General features: G+C 59.8%; 2 protein-coding genes across 7 annotated transcripts in view; both read left to right on the top strand.

Moving 5' to 3' along the window:
- ADAMTS10 (ADAM metallopeptidase with thrombospondin type 1 motif 10) overlaps positions 1–11409 on the top strand; it is a 19110-nt gene extending 7701 nt beyond the window's left edge. Inside the window, exons 7-25 of one of the 6 annotated variants that reach the window (XM_034657646.1) lie at positions 48–193; positions 634–677; positions 811–916; positions 1006–1152; positions 1348–1489; positions 4171–4278; positions 4637–4782; positions 4884–4947; positions 5889–5991; positions 6278–6411; positions 6504–6627; positions 7475–7555; positions 7641–7804; positions 7900–8026; positions 8120–8249; positions 8592–8796; positions 9075–9251; positions 9335–9482; positions 10637–11409. In XM_034657646.1, coding sequence (XP_034513537.1) covers positions 48–193; positions 634–677; positions 811–916; positions 1006–1152; positions 1348–1489; positions 4171–4278; positions 4637–4782; positions 4884–4947; positions 5889–5991; positions 6278–6411; positions 6504–6627; positions 7475–7555; positions 7641–7804; positions 7900–8026; positions 8120–8249; positions 8592–8796; positions 9075–9251; positions 9335–9482; positions 10637–10746 — 2406 coding nt within the window. In that variant the 3' untranslated portion in view covers positions 10747–11409. Of the gene's footprint in view, positions 1–47; positions 194–633; positions 678–810; positions 917–1005; positions 1153–1347; positions 1490–4170; positions 4279–4636; positions 4783–4883; positions 4948–5888; positions 5992–6277; positions 6412–6503; positions 6628–7474; positions 7556–7640; positions 7805–7899; positions 8032–8119; positions 8250–8591; positions 8797–9074; positions 9252–9322; positions 9483–10044; positions 10589–10636 lie in introns of those variants that run through there. The other 5 variants (XM_034657647.1, XM_034657645.1, XM_034657648.1 and 2 more) reach the window with 5 other exon arrangements.
- Positions 11410–12800: 1391 nt separating this feature from the next.
- The window catches only part of MYO1F (myosin IF), a 31938-nt gene continuing 21844 nt past the window's right edge, over positions 12801–22894 (top strand). The window contains exons 1-6 of the mRNA XM_034660024.1: positions 12801–12959; positions 21045–21182; positions 21655–21744; positions 21827–21921; positions 22526–22613; positions 22727–22816. Coding sequence (XP_034515915.1) covers positions 12957–12959; positions 21045–21182; positions 21655–21744; positions 21827–21921; positions 22526–22613; positions 22727–22816 — 504 coding nt within the window. The 5' untranslated portion in view covers positions 12801–12956. The remainder of the gene's footprint in view (positions 12960–21044; positions 21183–21654; positions 21745–21826; positions 21922–22525; positions 22614–22726; positions 22817–22894) is intronic.

A 22894-nucleotide genomic window follows, 5' to 3' on the forward strand; every position in this document is an offset into this window, starting at 1 on the left:
CCGCCCCCCAGGGTGGCCCGCGCCCATGCCCGTCTGTCTGTCCACAGCCCACCCTGGAGATCACCCATCATGCCGGGAAGTCCCTGGACAGCTTCTGTAAGTGGCAGAAATCCATCGTGAACCGCAGCGGCCATGGCAACGCCATTCCGGAGAACGGTGTGGCCAACCATGACACAGCGGTGCTCATCACGCGGTGAGGGGCGGGGAGGACTCCAGGACGTGGGCCGGGGGAACGAGTGGTCCCGGGGACCATCCAGGTCCAAGCAGGAGGCACTTCTGCTGGGAGACGGGAGAGGCTGGGAAGCTGCTGTCACTCCAGTGGGGAGCCGGGGTGGGGAGGGGCTGCGGGGCGCCTGAGAGCCGCGGTTCCAGGGGCGAGGGGGGAAGAGCCAGGGACAGTGGGGCCACCACTTGGGCACAGACACACTCGTTCACTCACTGTCTCGTCGATGCAGTCGGTCAGTCACTCACGCCCCCAGCATCCCCGAGGTCTGCTGCGGGCAGAGCGCGGGGCTCCACGCGAGAGGCAGGTAGGGCCTCCCAGGCAGAAGGGGGCCTCCGGCGACGGTGATGGTGGCAGCAGCAGGGCCTAGGGAGGCAGCCCAGCCCCTGACGGCCCCTCTCCTTCCGCAGCTATGACATCTGCATCTATAGGAACAAACCCTGTGGCACACTAGGTACTTAACCCCTGTAGGTCTGAGGCACCCGCGAAGGCAGTGGACGGGTGGCCCTGGCGGGTGGGGACCTGGCAGGGTGGTGGGGCGCCGGCCCAGCCTGAGCCCAGCCCCGCCCCCACGCACCGTTCCGCAGGCCTGGCGCCCGTGGGCGGCATGTGCGAGCGCGAGAGGAGCTGCAGCGTCAATGAGGACATCGGCCTGGCCACCGCCTTCACCATCGCCCACGAGATCGGACACACGTGAGGCCAGGGACACCACGGGGGGAGCGGACGGGCCGGCCGGGCAGCTTCCTCGGCACTGGGGGCGGAGCCGACACTGCTCTCCCCAGGTTTGGCATGAACCACGACGGTGTGGGGAACAGCTGTGGGGCCCGTGGCCAGGACCCGGCCAAGCTCATGGCCGCCCACATCACCATGAAGACCAACCCCTTCGTGTGGTCGTCCTGCAGCCGCGACTACATCACCAGCTTTCTGGAGTGAGGACGTGCCCGCCCGCCGGCCCACACTCCCGCTCACCTTGGCTGGGGGGGGTGGGGGCTGGAAACCAGAGCTGCCTCTGAGAGGGGTCCTGTTCGCTGCAGGGCTGCTCCCTAGGACCCGCACCCCGCCGGGGCCCCTGAGCTCTTCTCCTGGAGCCCCCTAACATGACAGCTCCTTTCTTCTCGCCACAGCTCAGGCCTGGGACTGTGCCTGAACAACCGGCCCCCCAGACAGGACTTCGTGTACCCCACGGTGGCTCCTGGCCAGGCCTACGACGCAGATGAACAGTGCCGCTTCCAACATGGAGTCAAATCGCGTCAGTGTAAATACGGGGTAGAGAGAGCCTTCCTGCTTTCCTTCCAGGGAGGGGAGGGGCCGCAGGGGGTGGGAGAGCCGGGAAGGGGGTGAGCCCCCGTGGGGGCCAGGGGGAAAGAGGTGCACGAGTGTACAAATGTCACACGCACTCAGTGGGATGAAGAATGGGATCTGCCGGTCCTCCAGACCCCTGATTTGGGGGCTGGGCTGGGGAGACCTTGGGCACCATCTTCTGTCCAGCCTATCAGGCAGCCTGTGGGCTACAGCGGGACTAAAGTCCCAAGCCCCCTAACTGGGCAGCTTTTCACCAAACATTCCAAATGAGGTAGAAATAGTTCCCTGGGGATGGACCATCTTTCCCACTTGGCAAAGAACTGGGCAGAGCCTTCCAAGGACACCCTGTCTTCATTCCCTGCATCCCCCACCAGCTGGTTTACAAGATCGCCTGGGCCTGATGCTTGGCTGGATGAGCTCTGAGCCTCTGGACCACCCCTCACTCTTTGTGAAGTTTAGATTGACTTCCCAAAGCCCCGTCCTTTCATAGACAAGCAAGCTGGGGGCCACACTCCCAGCTGCCCCCAGGCAGCTGGAGGTCTGCCGGCTTCCTCAAGACTCCAAAGATGAGAGTTTGGACAGCCATGTCCAAGCTAAGGCCATGTTCACTCAACACAGGAAAAAGCAATCGTTCAAATGCCCTCACTTTATCCCAGGGCAAGATAAGGAGACGAACCCTGGAATAATTCCCATTTCAATCTACTCTTGCCCACCCTCCCCCAACTTGGCTGGTTACTGCAGCACCCTTAATGAATTTCTAAAGAATCTGGGAGCCACCCTTGAGCATCTGCTGTATCCCAGATATCCTAACAATGATGACAATGGCTGACTTTACTGAGCGCCCACTATGTGCTAGGCATGTGATCCATAGCATCTCATTTAAACTCTTGACAATCCTGCTATTCCCACATTACAGATGAAGGGATGGAGGCATAAGGAGGGTGACTTGCCCAATGTCACAGTTCAAGAACATGTCAGAGCGGGACTCGATTCCAGGTCTCTCTGTGACTCCAAATTTTATAATGAGGTGGGGGAGGGGAGGAAGTGCCAGAATAAGGAGCATGGACCAGTGCTGGCTGTATGTTGAATTGATTCTTTCTTTTATTTCTCCAAGGAACACCTTCCCGGCGCCCCTGGCAAAGGGGGAAATTATTGACTACATATAACTTGGCTAACGTGTGTAAAGAGCTGGGCCTAGTGCCTAGTCCAGAGATAGCTGTAGTCACTGTTACACAATAACAGGGAGTTTATGCAATCTCTTTCAGATCTACTCTGTCACATGCCTCTCACCCTTTTATGTAGGCAAGACCCACCTCCTAGATGAGAAAACACAGAGAGGGGGCCGTGTTGCAATTGCCCGGCAGAGCTGAAGTCTCCCAGAGTGGCCCAGAGCTCGTTTATATGCACCACAGCGCCTCCTTGTGGAGAGGAGGAAAAGCAGGACTGGAATAGCCAGTTCTCTTTAAGAGGTGTCAGAAGTGGGATTGGGCCCCCCCCCCCCCTGATATTTTTACAAATGGCGGGGAGGACACAAGCCAAGTGAAGCCAGAAAACCAGGCTGAGTTTTTAGCTGAGACGTGCCCTCTGAAGGAGCAGAAGGCAGGGACTCTGGAGGACGGTTGAGGGAGCCGACTTGAGAACAACTTCTGAACTTCTCATGTGTGCGCAGATTCCTCTCAGAGGCAGGCCCTTATGACAGCCATTGATTGGCCCAACCCCAGACCGTCAAAACTTGAAAGGATTAGGTTCGAAGAGGAAACAGCACGAGGTTATAAAAAGGAGAATGAACGATCTCCACTTCTCAGGGGAGGAAGACCCTGGGAGGCAGGGCAGAATAGAGGCTGGAGAGTCAGAGATTTGGCCACACCTGAACCCAGTGGGGTTTGTCCAGGGATATTAACCTGAAGGGTCAGAGTGACTTCCTGGAACTGGTCTCGCCCACGCAGGATTCCAACAGGAAGGTGGGCAGATTTTTCACGGGGAGGGAAGTAGAGGACTGTCCCACCCAGGCCCGGCCCGGCCTTGTTCCTGCCCAGCCTTCCAAACAGTAAAAGCTCCAGGAGCTTCCTCGGTTTTGGAGGGGAGGGGGCAACAAGGGGGACCACCAGCTGGAAAAAATTAGAGATGAGGCCTTTGACCTGAGCCACCTTCCAGGCCAGTTTTGAGAGTTACTGTTCTCCCAGGGGCTGCTTCACCCACCCAACAAGGAATGCAGAATCATCTTCATTCCTCAGCAGGTCGGGAGACTCGGGAGGCACCAGCGTGTTGAGATCACAGAGCGGTCCATCAAAGGCCTGGGTTAGAACCCAGGCTGCCCCTCAGAAGCTCTGGCACCTAGCAAGTGACTTGTCTGAGTCTTGGTTTTCTCACAGTGAGATGGGGGTAGTAATGCCTAAGGGAGCTGACGGCACCCGCGGACGCTGGATCAGTGCACACCCGCGGACGCTGGATCAGTGCAGCCCGTAAGGCAGAGGGGAGGTCTCAGGCCATGCCCCGCAGGAGGATTCAAGAAGGCTCCTTGAGACCCAGCAGAGGAGCGCCGGGGCCCCACTGCGAGGCGGCAGTGAGCGGGTCGCCGCCCGGCGGGCGGGCAGCCGGAGGGAGGAGGGCGGGGGGCGAGCCTGAGCGGGCGCCTTGGCCCGCAGGAGGTCTGCAGCGAGCTGTGGTGTCTGAGCAAGAGCAACCGGTGCATCACCAACAGCATTCCAGCCGCCGAGGGCACGCTGTGCCAGACGCACACCATCGACAAAGGGGTGAGCGCCGGCCGGGCCCCGCCCACCGCGCCGCCGTTGGGGTTTTCCGGCGGCTCTGGTCACGCCCACGGCCCGTGGGTCCCGCCCATGGCCTGAGGCCACCCTCTGCCCCTCCTTCAGCCGCGCTCGTCCCACAGCGAGTTTCACCTCCCGGCGGTGACCGTAGGCTTAGGCCATGCCCCTGTATTGCCTGTGTCCGGGGGCCCAGAACCCACTTCCACCCTCGCCCCCTCCGACCCTTCGCAGGGGTGCTGAGACCTCGGGCTGGGGGGAAGGGGCGGGGCAGGAAGGAGCGCCGAGATCCCGGGAGTCTGCGGAGCCGGGCTCACCCCCTCCCTCTCCCCCCGACCTCCGGTAGTGGTGCTACAAGCGCGTGTGCGTCCCCTTCGGGTCGCGGCCGGAGGGCGTGGACGGGGCCTGGGGCCCGTGGACTCCGTGGGGCGACTGCAGCCGGACGTGCGGCGGCGGCGTGTCCTCCTCCAGCCGTCACTGCGACAGCCCCAGGTCAGCCGTCGGGGCCCTTTGTAAAGAAAATGGGGCGGACCCCCGTTATTTCCCCCCTCCGCCCCATATCTCTTCTGTCCCCCCCCCCCCACCCCTTCCAGGCCAACAATCGGGGGCAAGTACTGCCTGGGTGAGAGACGGCGGCACCGTTCCTGCAACACCGACGTGAGTTCTCCCGGGACCCCAGGCCGGGATCCTCGGCCTCTCTTACGCTTCACCCCTGTCCTGCCCTGCCCTGCCCTGCCCTGCCGACACCTGCCCCTGGGCCCCGGCGCCGACTGGACCCAGCTCCCCTGCAAGCGTCTGACTCCTTCCAATTCGCAGATGACTCTCCCGCCTTGAACTTGCTTGACCTCCACAACCTCCTCCAGCTATAGCGCGCCCCACCCCCTCCCTTCAAAGCCCAGTTTCCCCAAACTGCCCCCCTCCCCTCCCCAAAACCATCGCTGAGCTCGCTGTCACGGAATTCAGTGGCCACGTTTGGGTGCTGTGCTTGTACTCCCTTATGACCAGGAACCACAGCCTCTGTCCAAAACTGCCCCCTTCCTCCGTGCTGCCGTCTCCCGGGCCCTGTGCTCCCAGCGTCTTGGGCTACACCTCCAGTCTCCCCTTCACTGCTGCCCCTTCTTTAAATGCTGGGGTTCCCCGTGGCTGGTGGGGGTTTCTGACTGTAAGCTAGTCTTCGGGGCACACGCCTAATAAGCACCAGGCTCACTGCAGCAGGGGGTGCTCAGAGGGCAGGGAGAGCTTTGGGGTGGGCGATAGGGGCTCTTCCCAGGGAGTCCATGCGTGTGCCCCCACCCCCATAATGAGTGCCCCTGGCTCTTTTCTAGGCCTGCTCTCAAGAAAGGCCCCATGCTCTGAAACCAGAAACCCAGCCATCACCCCCAGCTTGCCCCAAACTCTAATGAGTCATCCACCCCATCTCAGATGTACCTGTCCCTCCAGCCCGACAGCCTGGACCTAGCCCAGGCCACCAACCAGTCTCACCTAGTCCTCCCTGGCCTCTCTGCCTTCAGCTTCACCCCTCCAACGCATCCCTGCTCTGAGCATCCAGCCTCAGGCCTGTGCCCTAACTCCCTCCCCCACACCTGTCTTGCCCCCAGGACTGTCCCCCGGGCTCCCAGGACTTCAGGGAAATGCAGTGCTCCGAATTTGACAGTGTCCCCTTCCGTGGAAAATTCTACACGTGGAAGACATACCGAGGAGGTGAGTGACGGACCCAGGGGTCCGTGGGGCAGTGGAGGACAGAAGCCGGTGGACACAGCATCACGGGATCTGCCCTGAGCGCCCCCTCACCCAATGGGCCGAAGAGCCCAGGATGTGGCTTCACAGTTCCTTGACAGGACGCTGGGAACCCCGACTTCCTCTGCCCAACCTGCCCATCCTTGTTGGGTCTGGGGTCTGTCCCTCTCTGCCTCATCTGCCCCCTCTGGAAGTGAGCAGGGAGTCCCAGGTGGCCTGGCCCTGGGTCTGACGGGGCTGTGCCCCCCAGGGGGCGTGAAGGCCTGCTCACTCACGTGCCTGGCCGAAGGCTTCAACTTCTACACGGAGAGGGCAGCGGCCGTGGTAGATGGGACGCCCTGCCGCCCGGACACAGTGGACATTTGCGTCAGCGGCGAGTGCAAGGTGGAGGGGACTCCCAGAGACAGGGCAAGGGCTGGGGGAGTGAAGGAAGGGAGGGGAGCTCACTGACACTCCCCCCCACCCCACCTCCGCAGCACGTGGGCTGCGACCGGGTCCTGGGCTCTGACCTGAGGGAAGACAAGTGCCGGGTTTGCGGTGGCGACGGCGGCACCTGTGAAACCATTGAGGGGGTCTTCAGCCCAGCCTCTCCTGCAGCCGGTGAGAGATCCCCATTCCCTCTCCCTCTGCACACTTGGTGACTGGGGGCAGGACTGCCCCATCACAGTAGCCAACATCAGCTACTCACACCCAGGGGCCCAGTGGGAACCCCAAAATCAGGGTCAGGGACTAGCTTGGGCTCTGGTGCTTAAACCTTGGCAATTAACATGCCAAGAGGGCTGTGACCTGAACCTTTCCCCTCCCCCGTCCTGGGAGCCTGGTGCTGGGTCCGGGACAGAGAGGGGTTGACCGCTCTGAGCGGGGCTTGAGGGGCTCTGTGCTGGAGGAAAAGGCTAACTAGGAGAGGGATATCTGCAGGGTGTGGTGAAATTGAGCGTGACTTCCAACCTTGGGCTGAAGGAGAGAGACCCCAGGGAGGTGGGGGGATGGGAGGCCCCAGTGTGGGATTCAGGGGATGGGAAGGGACCCAGGTCAGAAGTGGTGGAGCCCACTCAAACCTAACTCTGACTGCTAAAATCGCCATGTCACTGTGTGGGTTGGGGCCACTGCAGTGCCCCCAGCCCTCTGTGTTGGGGGTAGGGAGTGGATCAGACCATTGTGGTGGTCAGAGAGGCAGGGAAGTTTGGGTTCAAACCCCAGCCCAGCCAATTCCTAGCTGTCAAACCCGGGCGAGTTGCTTAGCTTCTCTGAGCCTAGGTCTTGTCATCTGTAAAACGGGTATGACAACACATTTACTTCACAGGGCCAGAGCTGGGGATGCAGTAGGACGTCCCTGTAAGCACTTAGTGCAGTGATGGTAGCTGTTAACATCGAGGGCCGGCAATGGGGGAAGTAGGCAGGTGTGGGGAAAGGGCCAAGTGGGTGACATCTGAGCTCCACCATCCAGGGTATGAGGAAGTCGTCTGGATCCCCAAAGGCTCCGTCCACATCTTCATCCAGGACCTGAACCTCTCCTTCAGTCACCTGGGTGAGCTGGAGGTGGCGGGATGAGGACTGGGGGTCAGCAGGGGGTCAAGGTGGCTGGGGTTCTGATCCCGATGCTGTCCCCCTAGCCCTGAAGGGGGACCAGGAGTCCCTGCTGCTGGAGGGGCTGCCCGGGACCCCCCAGCCCCACCGCCTGCCCCTAGCTGGGACCACCTTTCAGCTGCGACAGGGGCCAGATCAGACGCAGAGCCTAGAAGCCCTGGGACCCATAAATGCATCTCTCATCGTCATGGTAACGATAGTGGGAGCAAGGTGCCGGAAGACATTAGCATCCTTGGCGGGGAATGGAGCTTGGCTTCCACTTGATGGCCCCCTCCCCCACCTCAGGTACTGGCCCGGACAGAGCTGGCTGCCCTCCGCTACCGCTTCAATGCGCCCATCGCCCGAGATGCGCTGCCCCCCTACTCCTGGCACTACGCGCCCTGGACCAAGTGCTCGGCCCAGTGTGCCGGCGGTGAGGTCGGGGTGGGGTCAGGGGCGGGCACTGGTCCCCTGGGCTGACCTGCTGGTCCCAGCAGGGCTGAGCGGGTCTCTTGCCCACCCCCAGGCAGCCAGGTGCAGGCCGTGGAGTGCCGCAATCAGCTGGACAGCTCGGCCGTGGCCCCCCACCATTGCAGCGCCCACAGCAAACTGCCCAAGAGACAGCGAGCCTGCAACACGGAGCCCTGCCCGCCAGAGTGAGTGCCTCCCCGGGTTGCAGGGTCAGGGTGACAAGAGCAGGAGTGCCAGGGCTCCCCAGGGTGGGGTCAGGGCTCTCCTGGAGTGGGAGTCAGAACCATGACCTCCTTAGCCTCGTCCCAGTAATCATCTCCCAAGGTGTGACGCGCCTCCCCACCCCCAGCGTGGCTGGGGGGTGATGATACTGCAAGTGCCGGCAGTGCTCCCTACAGAAGCCGCAGGCATCCCTGTGCCCGCTTCCATAAAGATGCTGGTTATTGGGGAGGAGGAGGGTATGCCAGTACCCCGGAACCGGGGTGCCCTCCCCTGCATACCCTCTCAGACCCGCCCCCTCCGCACAGCTGGGTTGTAGGCAACTGGTCGCGCTGCAGCCGCAGCTGTGATGCGGGGCTGCGCAGCCGCTCCGTCGTGTGCCAGCGCCGAGTGTCAGCCGCCGAGGAGAAGGCGCTGGACGACAGCGCGTGCCCGCAGCCGCGCCCGCCGGTTCTGGAGGCCTGCCAAGGCCCCGCTTGCCCTCCCGAGTGGGCCGCCCTGGACTGGTCAGAGGTCAGCCGCCCCTTCCCACCCGCGCCCAACCTGCTCGCTGTGCAAGCGGGGGGTAGGGACTGGGACGCCCATAATGGGTGCCCACCGAGGCACCTCTCCGCAGTCACAAGCCCCTCCTCCTAGACCTAGTTAGTGGCACCCCCCGCCCCCGTGACTGGTCCAAGGTTAGCTGACCCCTCCTCACCTCCCTCTGGACCACCACCCTCCCTTCCGCCCCGTGCATGCGGGATGCGGGGACTGGAGCGCCCAGGAGCATGAAACCCCCTCTCCGACTGCAGTGCACCCCCAGCTGCGGGCCAGGCCTCCGCCACCGCGTCGTCCTGTGCAAGAGCTCTGACCACCGCGCCACGCTGCCCCCCGCGCACTGCCCGCCCGCAGCCAAGCCGCCAGCCACCATGCGTTGCAACTTGCGCCGCTGTCCCCCGGCTCGCTGGGTGACCGGCGAGTGGGGCGAGGTAGGCCGGCGCCTGGGGGGCGGGGGGGGGCAGGGGCGGCCCAGCCGAGGCTCAGCAGCGACTCCCCGCAGTGCTCCGCACAGTGCGGGATCGGCCAGCAACAGCGTGCGGTGCGCTGCTCCAGCCACACCGGCCAGCCGTCGCGCGAGTGCGCAGAGGCTCTGCGGCCCCCGGCCACGCAGCAGTGCGAAGCCAAGTGCGACAGCGCGCCCCCCGGGGACGGCCCCGAAGGTATGTGGGACTGGAGGCCAAGGGGCACCAAGAGGGCCCTGTCCAGAGCGTGGGAGTCCTGACCATTGGCCTGGAGCATCTCCAACCACCGCAGTGCCTTTCTCTGTCCCCTCCAGGCGCTTCACCGCCTCTCCCTGCAGACATGTATTAAGCACCACTGCATGCCAAGCCTTTTTGGCACCTGATCCTCTGGGCACCCAAACCCAGGTCGTTCCCCCAGCCACTTCCATGACCTTCATCCTCTTCATCTCCACCTGTACCATTAACAGCCGAATTTTTTTCTTTAATTCAGAGTTTCTCAACCTCGGGCACTATTGATGTTTTGGGCCACATAATTCTTGGGGGAGTGGGGCTGCCCTATGCGCGGATATTCCGTAGCGTTCCTGACTTGGGTCCGCTACGTGCCAATAGCGCTCCTGCCCCCCAGTGGTGACAAGCAGACATGTCTCCAGCTCCGGCCAAATGTCCCCTGCGGGACAAAATCGCATTCCCTTGAGAACCACTGCTTTAAATATGTCTTTTTTTTTTTTTTCCTACCTAAGTAAATTTATTTTCCATACAGGGCAATAGATCAATTCCTCTGGGCACTGGAACCAAACCTCCTGGACTGGGCTCCCTCCTTTGTGCCTTCTAACCTGTCAAGGGGGATAAATATACTCACTTGAGGGGGTGCTGCCTGAGGGAGTTGGAATAAAACAGTCCACGTGAAGCACTTTATTAGGCTCCAGGCCCTGTCCTACATCACTGGCCAGGCAGGAGCCCGCATCATTGTCACAAACAGAGGGTCGATTACCATAAGCACAAAATACTCAAATACCCTGAAAAGGAGTAACTTCTCTGGAGCTCAAAGTCCTCCCGTCTGTTACAAAGTGAAACGAGCAAGGGTTACAGCCCCAGATGGATCAAAAGGATAACTGAAAGGGAATACTTTTCTCCTGATTTAAGGCCGGGTCTGACTCCCAGATCTAGTACTGTCTCTCTAAGTCCTCCAACAACCTAATGACATATTTACAAGCCCCCCCCCGCTTTGAGTTACAGTTATAAGCTACCTTTAAGAGGCGAGGAAACTGAGGCAGAGAAGCTGCAGACGCACAGGGGCGCTGAGATCTGATCACTCCCTCCCCTCTCCCACCCCGTTCTCCCGCCCCCTCCAGAGTGCAAGGATGTGAACAAGGTCGCCTACTGCCCCCTGGTGCTCAAATTTCAGTTCTGCAGCAGAGCCTACTTCCGCCAGATGTGCTGCAAAACCTGCCAGGGCCGCTAGGGGGCGCGCGCGGCCCCGGAGCCACAGCTAGGCGCCGGCTGGAGGGGACCCGGCCCGCCGCTGGCCAGCCTGAAGGAGCCCGAGGGGGCGGGAGCTGGGAGTAAAGGGTGAGACGAAGCCGGAAGTTATTTATTGGGAACCCCTGCAGGGCCCCTGGCTGAGGGATGGAGAGGGGCTGGCCACCCCAGGGCCCCTCCTCGTCCCCTCTCCCAGTTCATAGTGAGACCCTCTCGAGGGTGGGTTTGAGGAGGGAACAACTGTCCGCCCAGCACCCTTTTCACCCACTCCTAGGGAGCCTCCAATACTGCCCCCCCCTTTGACCGGAATATGTACTGTGAAGAGTGGGGGTGGGGAGGGGGTCTGCCTGTGTCCTGCCCCCAGCACTGCCCTATCCCTCCACGCTGAGCTGGGGGGGATGGGGGGAGGGTCTATGTCCGCTATGGGGGAGGGGGATTAGCACCACCTCCCTGACACCCTCCCCCTGACCAGACCAGCTACAGGGCTGAGGCAGAGCTGGCAAGATCCACCCCAACCTCTGCCCTGCCTGCCCCAGGGGGACCCCGACATCCAGGCGCCCCCATCATGGTGCTACAGGCCCTGCCCTGGGGCCCACACACCCCTCGCCAGGAAGCCCTCCATCAATAAAGTTCTGTCTTGTGTAGATTTCCGAGTGTTGATTTGTGTGTGCGTCAATGAGTCTGGGTCACATGCCATCCTTACCACCGAATGGAAGCGGCCGTAGCCCCTCCCCCAGCGGGTGGTCCCCATCAGTCCAAAGGGGCCTGTCACCAGCACAGACTAGAGCCCAGTGATTCTCCAGCATCTCCAGCAGGGACTCAAAGCCACCCGGTCCGGCACCTGCCGTCCCGGCCACCACAACCCCAGGCCCTCGGCACGCTCCAGGCGCACGGGCCCCCCGGGGCTTCGCGGAAGTTCCTCAATCTCCCGCCATCTTCGCATCTCGGGGGGCCTTTGCTAAAGCCGTTTCCTCTGCCAGGTGTACCCTCCCCTTCCCTTTTCACCTGGTTAACTCCAACTCACCCTGCAGCCTCAGCACCAGCGTCACCTCCGTGCAGAAGCCCCTTGGGAAGCCTCCCGCACCGGGAAGGGCCTCTTGTCTGCCCATTCCCCGGTGCCTGGAGGCACTGCTGCGGTTGGCAGGCGCCAAGCCCTGGAGCAAACTTGTGCGGGAGATTCCGGGAGAGATGCGCTCCTCCCCACATGTGGCCCACTAGGGGGCGCCGCGCCCGGCCAACCTCCAGGCGCGATGCTGTGTACCGCGGGAGCGCGGGGATACCCGGGTCCTCGGGCCTCCCTGCCAGGCTCCCAGGGTGGGTCAGGGCCTCCTCCCCGCTGTGTGGCACGGAAGGTGACAACCCGTCCAAACTGCCACTTCCTAAATGTCAAGGGGAGACCGGGACATGGCCTGCTGGTCTCCCAAGATCGGGACAGGGGCCAACACTTGATGAATCCTATGTGTGCCAGGCACTGCAGCGAGGTCCCACGCCCCCATTTTATAAGAAAATGGGGGGCCCTGGAAGTAAAGCTGGGGGGTATTAAATCCAGAGCTGACATCCCAAGGCTGGGATCTAACAGCTGCACCTGGTTCCTGGGAAACTCTGCTCATGAGGTACCCCGGCACCCTGCCCCGACACAGACCCGCGTGGCTCCCCACTGGCCTTTCTGGGGGAAAGACCCGCAGGAGCGGCTCTGGAAGACGGAGTTTGCTTAGGGACGCCTGAACAGACATATCTGAAGTGGTTTTGAAGAGACCCAAGCAGCCCAAACGCTTCCGGAGGCGACCTGAAAGAGCAGTCAGTCCTGCAGCCAGCTGACCTGTGCGCTGTTTGCTGCAGCCCCAGTCCCAGGAGTTGGAGAAAGGGCCTTTCCAGGGCCTGGCAGCTGCTGCCATCAATGCTCAACCTCTCCCTCAGGCTCAGAGCCCCAAACAGCCAGCGCCCCGCAGCTCCACCACTGCGGCTGGAGCCCTCTCCCCGCCCCTGGCCCAGCTTCCCTCCCCTGTAGTAGTGGCCCCTCCCACTAAAGGAAGTGGGAGAGGGGCTGTTCTAAGAGGAACTAGGGCTGGGAGTCTGGTGCAGGAGCAGGAGCAGGGCCATGCCTGAGCCACCCCCCAGAACACCCTGAGCCTGTACCCCTGCCACGACTCATCGGGGCGCCCCCCAGGGGCCTGACACAACCCCCCCCCAACCATGGTAAGTCCTTCAAGCGCGGGCCTGCAGTGCAGGGGTGGGGGGCACCAGCCAGGTGGAGGTGCCCTGGACACCACCAGTCAGAAGGTGGGGCCGGGGGGAGGGGCACAGTGGACCTTTTGGGGGGTCCTCACTGCAGCTCAGGTGCCCCCAGCATCCTTCACGAGGGACCAAGCTCACATCTAATGGTGCCAGGATGCCAGGATGCTGAGGGGGGTACCAAGCACGGAGCAGTAACTGAAGAACAGAGGATGACCCTGCGGGATCGCACGGTATCTGCAGGGACAAGGACAGATCCCTTTCCCGGGGTTTCGGGAACCAGTCTCCAGCCCAGCTGGGTCGCTCATCTTCCCGTGTGGCCTTGGGCAAGTCACTTCCCCTCTCTGGGCCTCAGTTCCCACATATGTCATATTTGGAAGTCAGCTGAGATGTAGAAAGTGTTCGGGGAAACTCTCAGAACTTCAGAGAGTCTGTGGTTCTGCCACGCTGAGTCCACAGCTGGAAGCAGAAGCTGTGTCGAATGGGCAATGGGGGGCAGCGATGGTGTAGTGACATCATGCCTGTGTAGGTGACAGGGTGGTCTGGTCATAGCAATCGCAGGAACAGGAGGCGGCCACACCACTGCTGGTACCCTTCCGAGCAGGTATGGCAGGGGATACACCGCAGCCAGAGGTGTCACCCCCCAGTGAGGCTGAGATCTGATGAGGATTATGGTGACAGGGTTCGGGAGACTGTCACTGTCACGGGTCTAGACCCAGCAGCATCATGACCCACACATTAAGAGAGAGCCCGGGTGGGCTAGAACATTTGCCCCCACTGCTCCAAGCATCTGCAAGCCACTTCAGCTTTCGTTTCTTGTCAGTCTGTCAGTGAGAGCATGTGGCCGGGACAGTCACAGAGCCGGTGGTGACAACTTTCCTGGCAGTTGCAGCAGGCAGCTGACCAAGGTGGAAGAGGCAGGCGGTAGACCAAGCGGCAAGGATTGTGTTAGTGTGAGCGAGAACCTCTCCTGATTTCCGAAAGCCGATGATACATTGGGCATCACGGGCCAAGCACCCCTCTGGGTAATTCACAAACCAAACCATCAGCTAGAGCTCTGGGCTTGGGACGGGAATTCGAAGAAGGAGCTAAGCCAGGAGGGCTCAGGAGCTCAGATGGGCAGATCAAAAGAACACAGGAAATGATTTGCTACTTGAAAGAAAAGCAACCCCTCCCAAGGAAGCCATATGAAATGCTTAGTCAATGATTTGCTTGGCCGATGGGGCGTGGGAGGGGAGACACTCCCCCAAGAGGACCCCGGAGACGGGAAAACAGAGCAGACCTCCACAAGGCTAACACTTCTATCTAGGGATGCTGATTGCTTCCTGGAGGGAAGATGACGAGTGTCAGGAAGAGTGTGGAAAGATTCACGCTCATAAAGTGCTTTACAGAGCACCTACTATGCACTCTGTACAGTAACCATCACTGTGGGTGATTCTCGTTCATTGCTCGAGTTAGTGATGGCGGTGGGTGGAGGTGACTCATTCTCGGTCGCTGTCGAACGATGGTTGTCGAACCACTGTCTCTTGTTGCAAGTTGGCGGTGACTGTGATTCTTGTGGGTGTGTTGGTGGTGGTGATGGCTGCTTTTGGTGCCAGCTAGTGTGGAATGTTTGCGGTCGGTGGTGGGTCATTGCCAGGGTTGATCCGTGGAACCATGGCAGTTGGTGGTCGCTGTCATTCGGAGGTGGGCGGTGATGGTAGTGATCTTATGTTATTGGTCGGCCATGTTGGCTTTGGCATGGCTGCTTCCATGGCAGCTGGTCATGTGTGGTTGTTGATAGCTAGTACCGTGAGCGTGGTTGTCATGGCGGTGGGTGATGCTAGGGAAATTGGTGGTGTGAGTCATCATTGTTTTTCTGTTTGTTTGACGTTGACCGCTGGTGCTGGTACTGAGGGTTAGCTGTTTTTGTTTGACTTTGACGGCGAGGTGGGTGAAGGTAGCAATTCATTGTCCCCAGTTGGTGGCTGTTGGGGGGGGTGTGGGTAAGGGTGATTGTAAAGTACAGACATAAAGCGGGGAGACCAGTGATGTGACTGCTTGGTCCACAGGCAGCAGCCGTGGGGATGGACAGAGAAGGCTGTTGGCCAAGAGAGAGTTAGGGAGGAGGACTCTAGAAGGACAAGGGTCCCCACCTGTCCCCTCTAGTTAGGCCAAAAGGAAACTGAGAGCCCTCCCCCCAAGAGAGGGGGGGCCTCAAGAGCCTTTGGAGGTGAGGATGCTCTTTGCACAGTGCAGGGACACAAGGTGTGGCCCCAGAACCCCACTGAGTTGGGGGAGGACAGAACCAAGGCTGCAGGGACACACCGGGGTGGGGAGCTGGGGGCTGGCCCCAGCAGCAGCTGCCATGGCAGCTTCACATCTCCTCCCTGCTGGCGCCCACAGCTCACAGGACCCCAACGAGGAAGGAAGTGGCCGTTGCATTGTTTTCTCCAGTCTGGGGCTCTTCTCATCAGCACCGAGGAGCAAGGAGGCCGGAGCAGTTAGGGCAAATTGCAAAAGCACCCTCATCCAACCCCTCCCCCTGGCCTTGCACCCTGAGCCTGTGGGACCAGCCAGCTTAAGGCTGCTGCTGCTGGGCATGGTGAGGACGGCTAGGGTTTCCGCTTCCCAAGCCTGACCTCACTGAATCTGCACGGCTAACTGCCCCGTGAGGCCTGCAGCCCTCAGTGTTCCCATTTTCCCGATGAGGAAATAGCCATCACTATTTCCAGATGAGGAAATAACCTTCCCTTCCAGGGAGGTTAGGTGAGCTGCCGTACAGCCCCAAAGTGGCAGAGGATGTCAACTCAGGGACTCCCAAGGTCATGCTCTTAGCAGCCACCTTGACCTGCAACCTCCTGCCCCCCCACAAGATGAGGGGTTGTGGGGGCTTGGGGGTGCTGACCCCCACATGCCCCAGGCTGCCCATCCCACCAGCCACATTTGGATCTGGCAGCTCCACTCCCCATGCCCTCTGCCTGAGACTGGGGGGGGAGTCTCTCTGAAGAGCCAAAGTTAGAAGCTACCTCTCACCTCCCACCCCAGCCCTGACTCTCTTTCACAAGAGCCCCATCAGGTTGAGTCATACTTGGCCTGTGGTCAGCTGTGACCACAACATCTTCATTGCACCCCCACCCCCAAGGAAGGGACTCAAATTCAGTTTCGACTTGATCTATGGAGACTTGGAGGCCACAGGGAGCTGGACTCACGACACAGGGCAGGAGGCAGCAGTCTCGTTCCAATGGCACCTCGTTCACCCCTTCACTCCCTCAACAAGCATCTATCCACCAGCTCCTATATCCTCTGTCGAACACCGATCACTTGCACTAAATGCTGTTGGGGTCACCAGCTGCCATTTCCTGAGTGCATCTCCTCTCTGCCCTGGCTCACCGACTCCTCTCAGAGAACCAATGGAGGAGGTTTATTATGGAATCCATTTTACAGATGGGAAAACCAAGGCTTGAGGAGTGAGGTGGCCTCCCCAGGGTCACATAGTCAACTGTCAAGCCACCCAACTGGTCCCAGGCCAGAATTCTTGACTGTCCTTCCACACACTGTAATCACTCGCGCATCGCCCGCTCTCCTTCCACCACAAACAACCCACGGTCTTTGTCCTCGCAGGGGGCGAGGAGCGGATCTGGAGGTTCCAGGTTCCCCGGGGGCAGGACACAGAGAGACATGGCAGGGACTGCAAGAGGCAGAGGGCCACTCAGCTGGCTGGCAGAAAAAGGAAGGGACAGGAAGAGGAACCAAGTCCTTGGGGCCAAGAGAACCAGCCAGACACAGCCAGCATCAGGGCCTCTGACCTCAGAGAAAGGAAGTGGCCTTGAGCCTCAGCCCAGCTTGAGGGGCCCAGGAGTGTAGAGACCAGACTGTCCCACAGGGGAAACTCTGGGCAGGACTGATCTTGTCTCAAGGCCCCCGCTTTATCTGATCTGAGGCACCAACCCCTGCCACCTCTGACCTGAAGACCGGGCTAAGGGCGACAGTCTCTACCATCCTCTCCCAGGTCCTCCCTTCCTGCTGTGTGACCTTGGAGAGGACAACGAACCTCTCTGTGCTGTAGCTTTCTCTTCCACAAAGTGGACCTAGTCATAGTATGATCCCAGCATGATAAATAAGGTCATTTGCAGAGGAAGCCTAGACCACACGTGGCACACAGTAAGTGCCAGTGGGCTGTTAACTATTGTTATGATGGCTGTTGGTTACCATAGTTACCACCTGAAACCCCACCCCCCAGAGGTCTTCAGAGAGAGGATCTACTTCCTGTCTCCCCTATCAGCCCCCCACTTCCTGACCAACTGTTGGCTCAGAGAAAGCGCAGACCCCCGCCTACAGCCCCTGAGTGACACCAGTCCAGGACAGATACCACTTTGCTCCCAGACTTCATCCTCTCTTCTCACCAACACACTCTGGTCTCCCCATCTTGAAAACAGGAAACCTGCTCCCTGACCCCTCCTCTTCCCACAGCATCTTTCCCTCTTCCCCTTCTCAGCCAGACTGTCTGAAAGCCATCTTCACTCCCTGTCTACACCTTCTGACCTCCCAATCTGACTTCTGAATGAGGTCTCCAGTGCTCTCCACAGGGGCCCCTCTGAGCCTCCGGTGAGCTGGACACTCTTCAGTAGCTCAGGGGTCCGGTCAATGGCTCCCTGCTTCTCCCAGCTGGCCCTTGTCACCTCCAGGTCTCACCGGTCCTGGCTGCCTCCAACCTCCCAGCTGACGCCCCGCTCAGCCTCTGTCGTAGGCATCCTCTCCAACCCCTGCACAATGCTGCTTCCACGGCTCTGTCCTCCCCACCACCCTTCCCACTGCACCCCAGGGTTCTCAGTGCATCACACCCAGCACCCCCTTCTTATAACAGACCATTGCCAGGCCCCCCCGAAACCCTGAATTGAAATTCACAGACAGTGAAACACACCGACTCCCATCGGTCAAAAACACTGTCATCTCCTGTAATGCAGAGGAGAACGTCACTGGGAAGAAAACAGGCACATAAAGCTGAAAATGGTCGAGCCAGTGGCCCACGGATGCCCACTGGAGCCCCCAGGTGCTGACGCTGGGACACAGGAGCATCTCAGTGAGCTGATGCCGAGTGACATGTCAGCCACGCTAACGCCACGAGCAGCGTGAGCTTCCAAAATGCTAAACGAGTCTTGGTGTGATCTGAATAACACTAAAATCTCCCTTGATACAGGGTAGTCTGGAAGAAGGAGCGGGTGTCAGCCATGCAAAACGCACCTAGCTTCTCTGTGTAGACATAAAATCGAATTCCAACCTAGGTTCCAATGATTATAAACAGTTTTGTCACTTACATGAGCATCTGGTGGGGTGGAGCAGGGGCTGCGGTCAGGCTGATAACTTGTGGGCCAATTTGGTGCCTGCAGCCCAAATGCCAGCCAGCCCCCATTCCCAGGACAACCGGAAATGCTCCCACAATTCTTAGAGTGTCCCCAGGAGCCCTGCTGAGAATCCTCCAAGCTGCTGATAATCAAGGCTGAGTTCCTTTGCTTGGCATTCAACGCCATTCAGGACCTGGCCCTGGTTGACCTCCCCTCCATTCATTCATGTGCCATCCCACGCTTCCACTCAGTCATTCAAATGAGCCCTGACGCGACGTGCAGCCAGGCATGGTCCGAGCCCCTGCCCTTGGGAGCCTGAACACCAGAAGCTGCCCCCAACATGCAGGGCGTCCAGCATGTGGACAGGGCTGTGGTGAGGGGCCCTGGGGGCTGGGGGGGTCCAGAGGGAATCTCCACCTGGCCCAGGGCTGGGGAGGGCTTCTTAGAGGAAGTGTCACCTGAGCCAAGTGTGAAGGCCAGACTGGCACGGACCAGGCAGGCAGAGTGTTCTGACAGAGGCCCGAACATCAGCAAAGCTCGGAGGCGCCCAGGTGAGGGACTGAAAGACTGTTTCCCTGGGGGCCGAAGTTACCAGCACACAGTAAGCGCCCCAGAATCTTTGGTGGGATGGATGGTTGGGAGCGTGATAGGAAGCCACAGACGGGTTCTCAGCCCTGGAGTGAGGAGATCAGATTTGCCACATGCAAAACTCAGTCTGATGGGCTCAGGCTGGAAGCAGCTTGAGGGGGTTCGAGCCCTAACCCCCCCACAGACGCTCCCTCCTCTGCTCTCGGCTCCTGCTTCTGCACCCATGTCTGGCCAGTTCACACTGCCTGGCGCACCTTTTCTCCCAGCTCTTGACCAAAACCCTTCTTGACTTTCGAGTCCCAGCCCAAACACCCCATGGGCCCCAGCCACTGGTGGATGTAGACACAAGATCCTGGGCTTTGCGATGGGTCCAGACTCGAATCCCACACCCTTGGAGACAATTGAGCTGGGTCTGTAGTCAAGTGTCAAACACTTCTCGAGCCTCAGTTTCCATCCCTAGACTCTGCTGTGAGGACTGCTGATAATGCTGGCTTCACTCCTGGCCCCTGCATCAAGCACGTCACAGACGCTTGGTGAATGTTAATTCCATCCAGGGCCCCTCTGCCCGGGCCCATCCTCACAACTCCTCGGACCGGAGAGGAGCACCAACCAGCCCTTCACCCCATTTTGGATTTTGGACCCCAGGGCAATGTACCCCCTCCCATTAACCTTGGAAAGTGCCGCTGCTCCCCCCACTTTATCAATGAGGCTACTGAGGCTCAGAGCAGTGTGGGTAACCCCACCTGGACTGGAACCCAGATCTACCCCCCACCAAAAACTGGCTTCACTTAATGTCTGTGGGCATTCCTCAATGACCCCTGCTCTGGCTGTCAGCCTGTCCAGAATGTGACCTTGCACCTCCCTTGCTCAGGAAATCCTCAGGGTCCCCCGGGATGACTGGCCTCTCCTCCACATCTGTCCTACACCCCCCCCTCCTGCTCTGTGCCTGCCCGCGTCCTCTCTGCCCAGCACACCATCTCCCTTCCCTGGCATCTGTGCAGCAAACACTGGTCAGCTTTGAGGACTTGACTTTGATTCCCAGCATCCTTTGCTCTTGGGGTGTTCCTCTGAAGCTGGGTTTCTTTCTTTGCCCCTGTTCCCTGTTCATCTGTGAGGTCATCCCTTCTGGAGCAGAGAAAGGACTCAGTCCCAGTCCCTGCCCTCCAAGAGCTCCTGGTCTGAGAATGAGGGGCTTCCCAGAGGCGGGACATCTTATGTAGGCATGAGCATGCCTGCCAGGGAAGCTCCGGGCCCCCAACACTCACCTGTTTGCCAGACTCCTCCATGGCAGGGGTATGCTGACCACAGTGCACCTGAGACAGCCACTGTGTTTAAGTGTCCAAGGCACTGATGAGCTCAGGCTGAAAAAGAAAACATTCCAGTCAGGCTTCCTGGAGGCGGGGTCTTTGGGGGGAGCCTGTATCTGAGTCTCCTCCCAGGGGCCTAAGGAAAGCCTCACCTGATTTAAAAAAAAAAAAAAAAAAGAGGGAGGAAATGAGAAGGGAAAGCTGTGGGGGCAGAGGAGCAGAGTAACAGACAACTAGCTGGCCACCGAGGACAGAGGTCACAGCTAGGACAGGCTAAGATGCGTGACCATGAGGGAGGAGGAGAGGAGGAGGAAGGAGGCCAGCTAGAGGTGCAAGGATGGGCGGCAGGTCAAATGCCGCGGAGAAGTCAGGGACTCAGCCAGGGCCTGGGCAGGGAGACGGGGCTGGAGAAGTGAGGGGCAGAGTCTGAAGGAGAAGGGAGAAGGAGGGTGAGTCAACACCCCCCAAACCACCCTCCCCCGACTCCCTTCTCCCCTCCCACAGCTGCCAGAGCCTCAAGCACACTCTGCCTCCCTGGGCCTGGCATCGTGGTCTCCTCCATGACAGTGGGACACTAGGTGGAGGGATGGGAGGACAGAACCCCTTCCTCTGGGGCGGTGAGTCCAGACTCCACCTTGCCCACCTGTCCTGGTGTCCCCAAATCGGGGAAGGAGGCCGGCAGGTGGCTGAGGTGAGGCAGAATCAGAAGGAGGTAATGGACGGAGGTGAGCCAGGCGGGGGCACTGAGGCAGCAGCACCACCACCACCCCCCGCCCCGCCATGCCCCGCCCCTGCAGGGGCTCACTCCCACCTGGCCACCCCCACCCCAGGGCAGCAAGGAGCGCTTCCACTGGCAGAGCCACAACGTAAAGCAGAGCGGCGTGGACGACATGGTGTTGCTGCCCCAGATCACTGAGGACGCCATCGTGGGCAACCTCCGCAAGCGCTTCATGGACGATTACATCTTTGTACCCTGGGCCATGGGCGGGGGCGGGCAGATGGTGGAGAGAGGGACAGGAGGGTGACTGACCAGTGGGTGGAGGGATGGCACGAGGATGAACGCAGGGAAGGGTGTCAGAGGGACTGCGGCATGGAAGGGACAGACAGGCGCCTAAGCAAATGAGCAGGGGTGGGGATGGGCAGTGAGAGCCCCCAGTGGGAGGAGGGGACAGACAGAGTGACAGCAGGGCTCTGCTTGGGGGCGGCTGTGGTCCTCATGACTCTCTTGGCCCCAGGTAGCTCAGCCGCAGTACATTCCGTCTCTCCTTTCTGGACCCAGCCCTGTGTTTTCCCTAAGAGACCCGGGGCACATCTGAGTATCTCCATCTCTTGATCTGAGCAGTGGGGCTCTGGAGGCCCCGGGGCATTAGGATTAGGGTACAGGGGCCCATGAAGAACAAAGCCAGCCAGAACACCGCACAGCCCTTAACGGCACCCCAGACCTATATCGGCTCCGTGCTCATCTCCGTAAACCCCTTCAAGCAGATGCCTTACTTCACTGACCGCGAGATCGACCTCTACCAGGGCGCGGTAAGACTGGAGCCAGGTGGGAAGCATCACCCCAGGACCCGCAGCCTCTAGCCCTGGGCTAAGACCTGACCTCCTCCACCAGGCTCAGTACGAGAATCCCCCGCACATCTATGCCCTCACGGACAACATGTACCGCAACATGCTCATTGACTGTGAGAACCAGTGTGTCATCATCAGGTACACAGTGGGGGGGGCCCCACACCCTCCTGCCCAGGCCCCACAACAGCCTCACCACCCTAGGGAGCTTTGCTCAGAACTCCTGATCCAAACAGAACCTTACTGCCCCTCTCTGCCCCTGGCCCTGCTTTACTTTCCTTGTCACCCCCTGACCCATTATATATTTATTCATTCATTCTGTTATAGTCCATCTGTCCATTCTTTTTTTTTTAAGATTTTATTTATTTATTCGACAGAGATAGAGACAGCCAGCAAGAGAGGGAACACAAGCAGGGGGAGTGGGAGAGGAAGAAGCAGGCTCATAGCGGAGGAGCCTGATGTGGGGCTCGATCCCATAATGCTGGGATCACGCCCTGAGCCGAAGGCAGACACTTAACCGCTGCCACCCAGGCGCCCCCCATCTGTCCATTCTAAAAGTCAGCTCTGAGACAGCAGGGATTTCTATCTGTCTTGTTCACTGTTGTTTCCCCAGAACCTGGTATAGTGCCTAGCACACAGTAGAGAATGAATGAATGAATGAATGGGCACTAGAAAGGGCGCTTACACCCCTCCAACCTTCCCTCCCCACTGGCTGCTGATCCTTCTGTCCCTCACCCACCCCCAGTGGAGAGAGTGGAGCTGGGAAGACCGTGGCAGCCAAATACATCATGGGCTACATCTCCAAGGTGTCTGGCGGGGGCGAGAAAGTCCAGGTGAGGGGAGAACAGAAGGACGGGCTGGGTCTCCCCAGAAGCACGGTAATTAACCCCCAAGACCACCTACCTCGTCCTGACCTTTTCTCATCTCCACCTGCCTCTGCCCCCAGCACGTGAAAGATATCATCCTGCAATCAAACCCACTGCTAGAGGCCTTCGGCAATGCCAAGACTGTGCGCAACAACAATTCCAGCCGCTTTGTGAGTCTGCAGCCCCGCCTTGGGGCAACTGCTCCCTCCATACTGATACACACACACACACACACACACACACCTGCG

Source organism: Ailuropoda melanoleuca, chromosome 4 (assembly GCF_002007445.2).
Source record: "Ailuropoda melanoleuca isolate Jingjing chromosome 4, ASM200744v2, whole genome shotgun sequence".
NCBI lineage: Eukaryota > Metazoa > Chordata > Mammalia > Carnivora > Ursidae > Ailuropoda > Ailuropoda melanoleuca.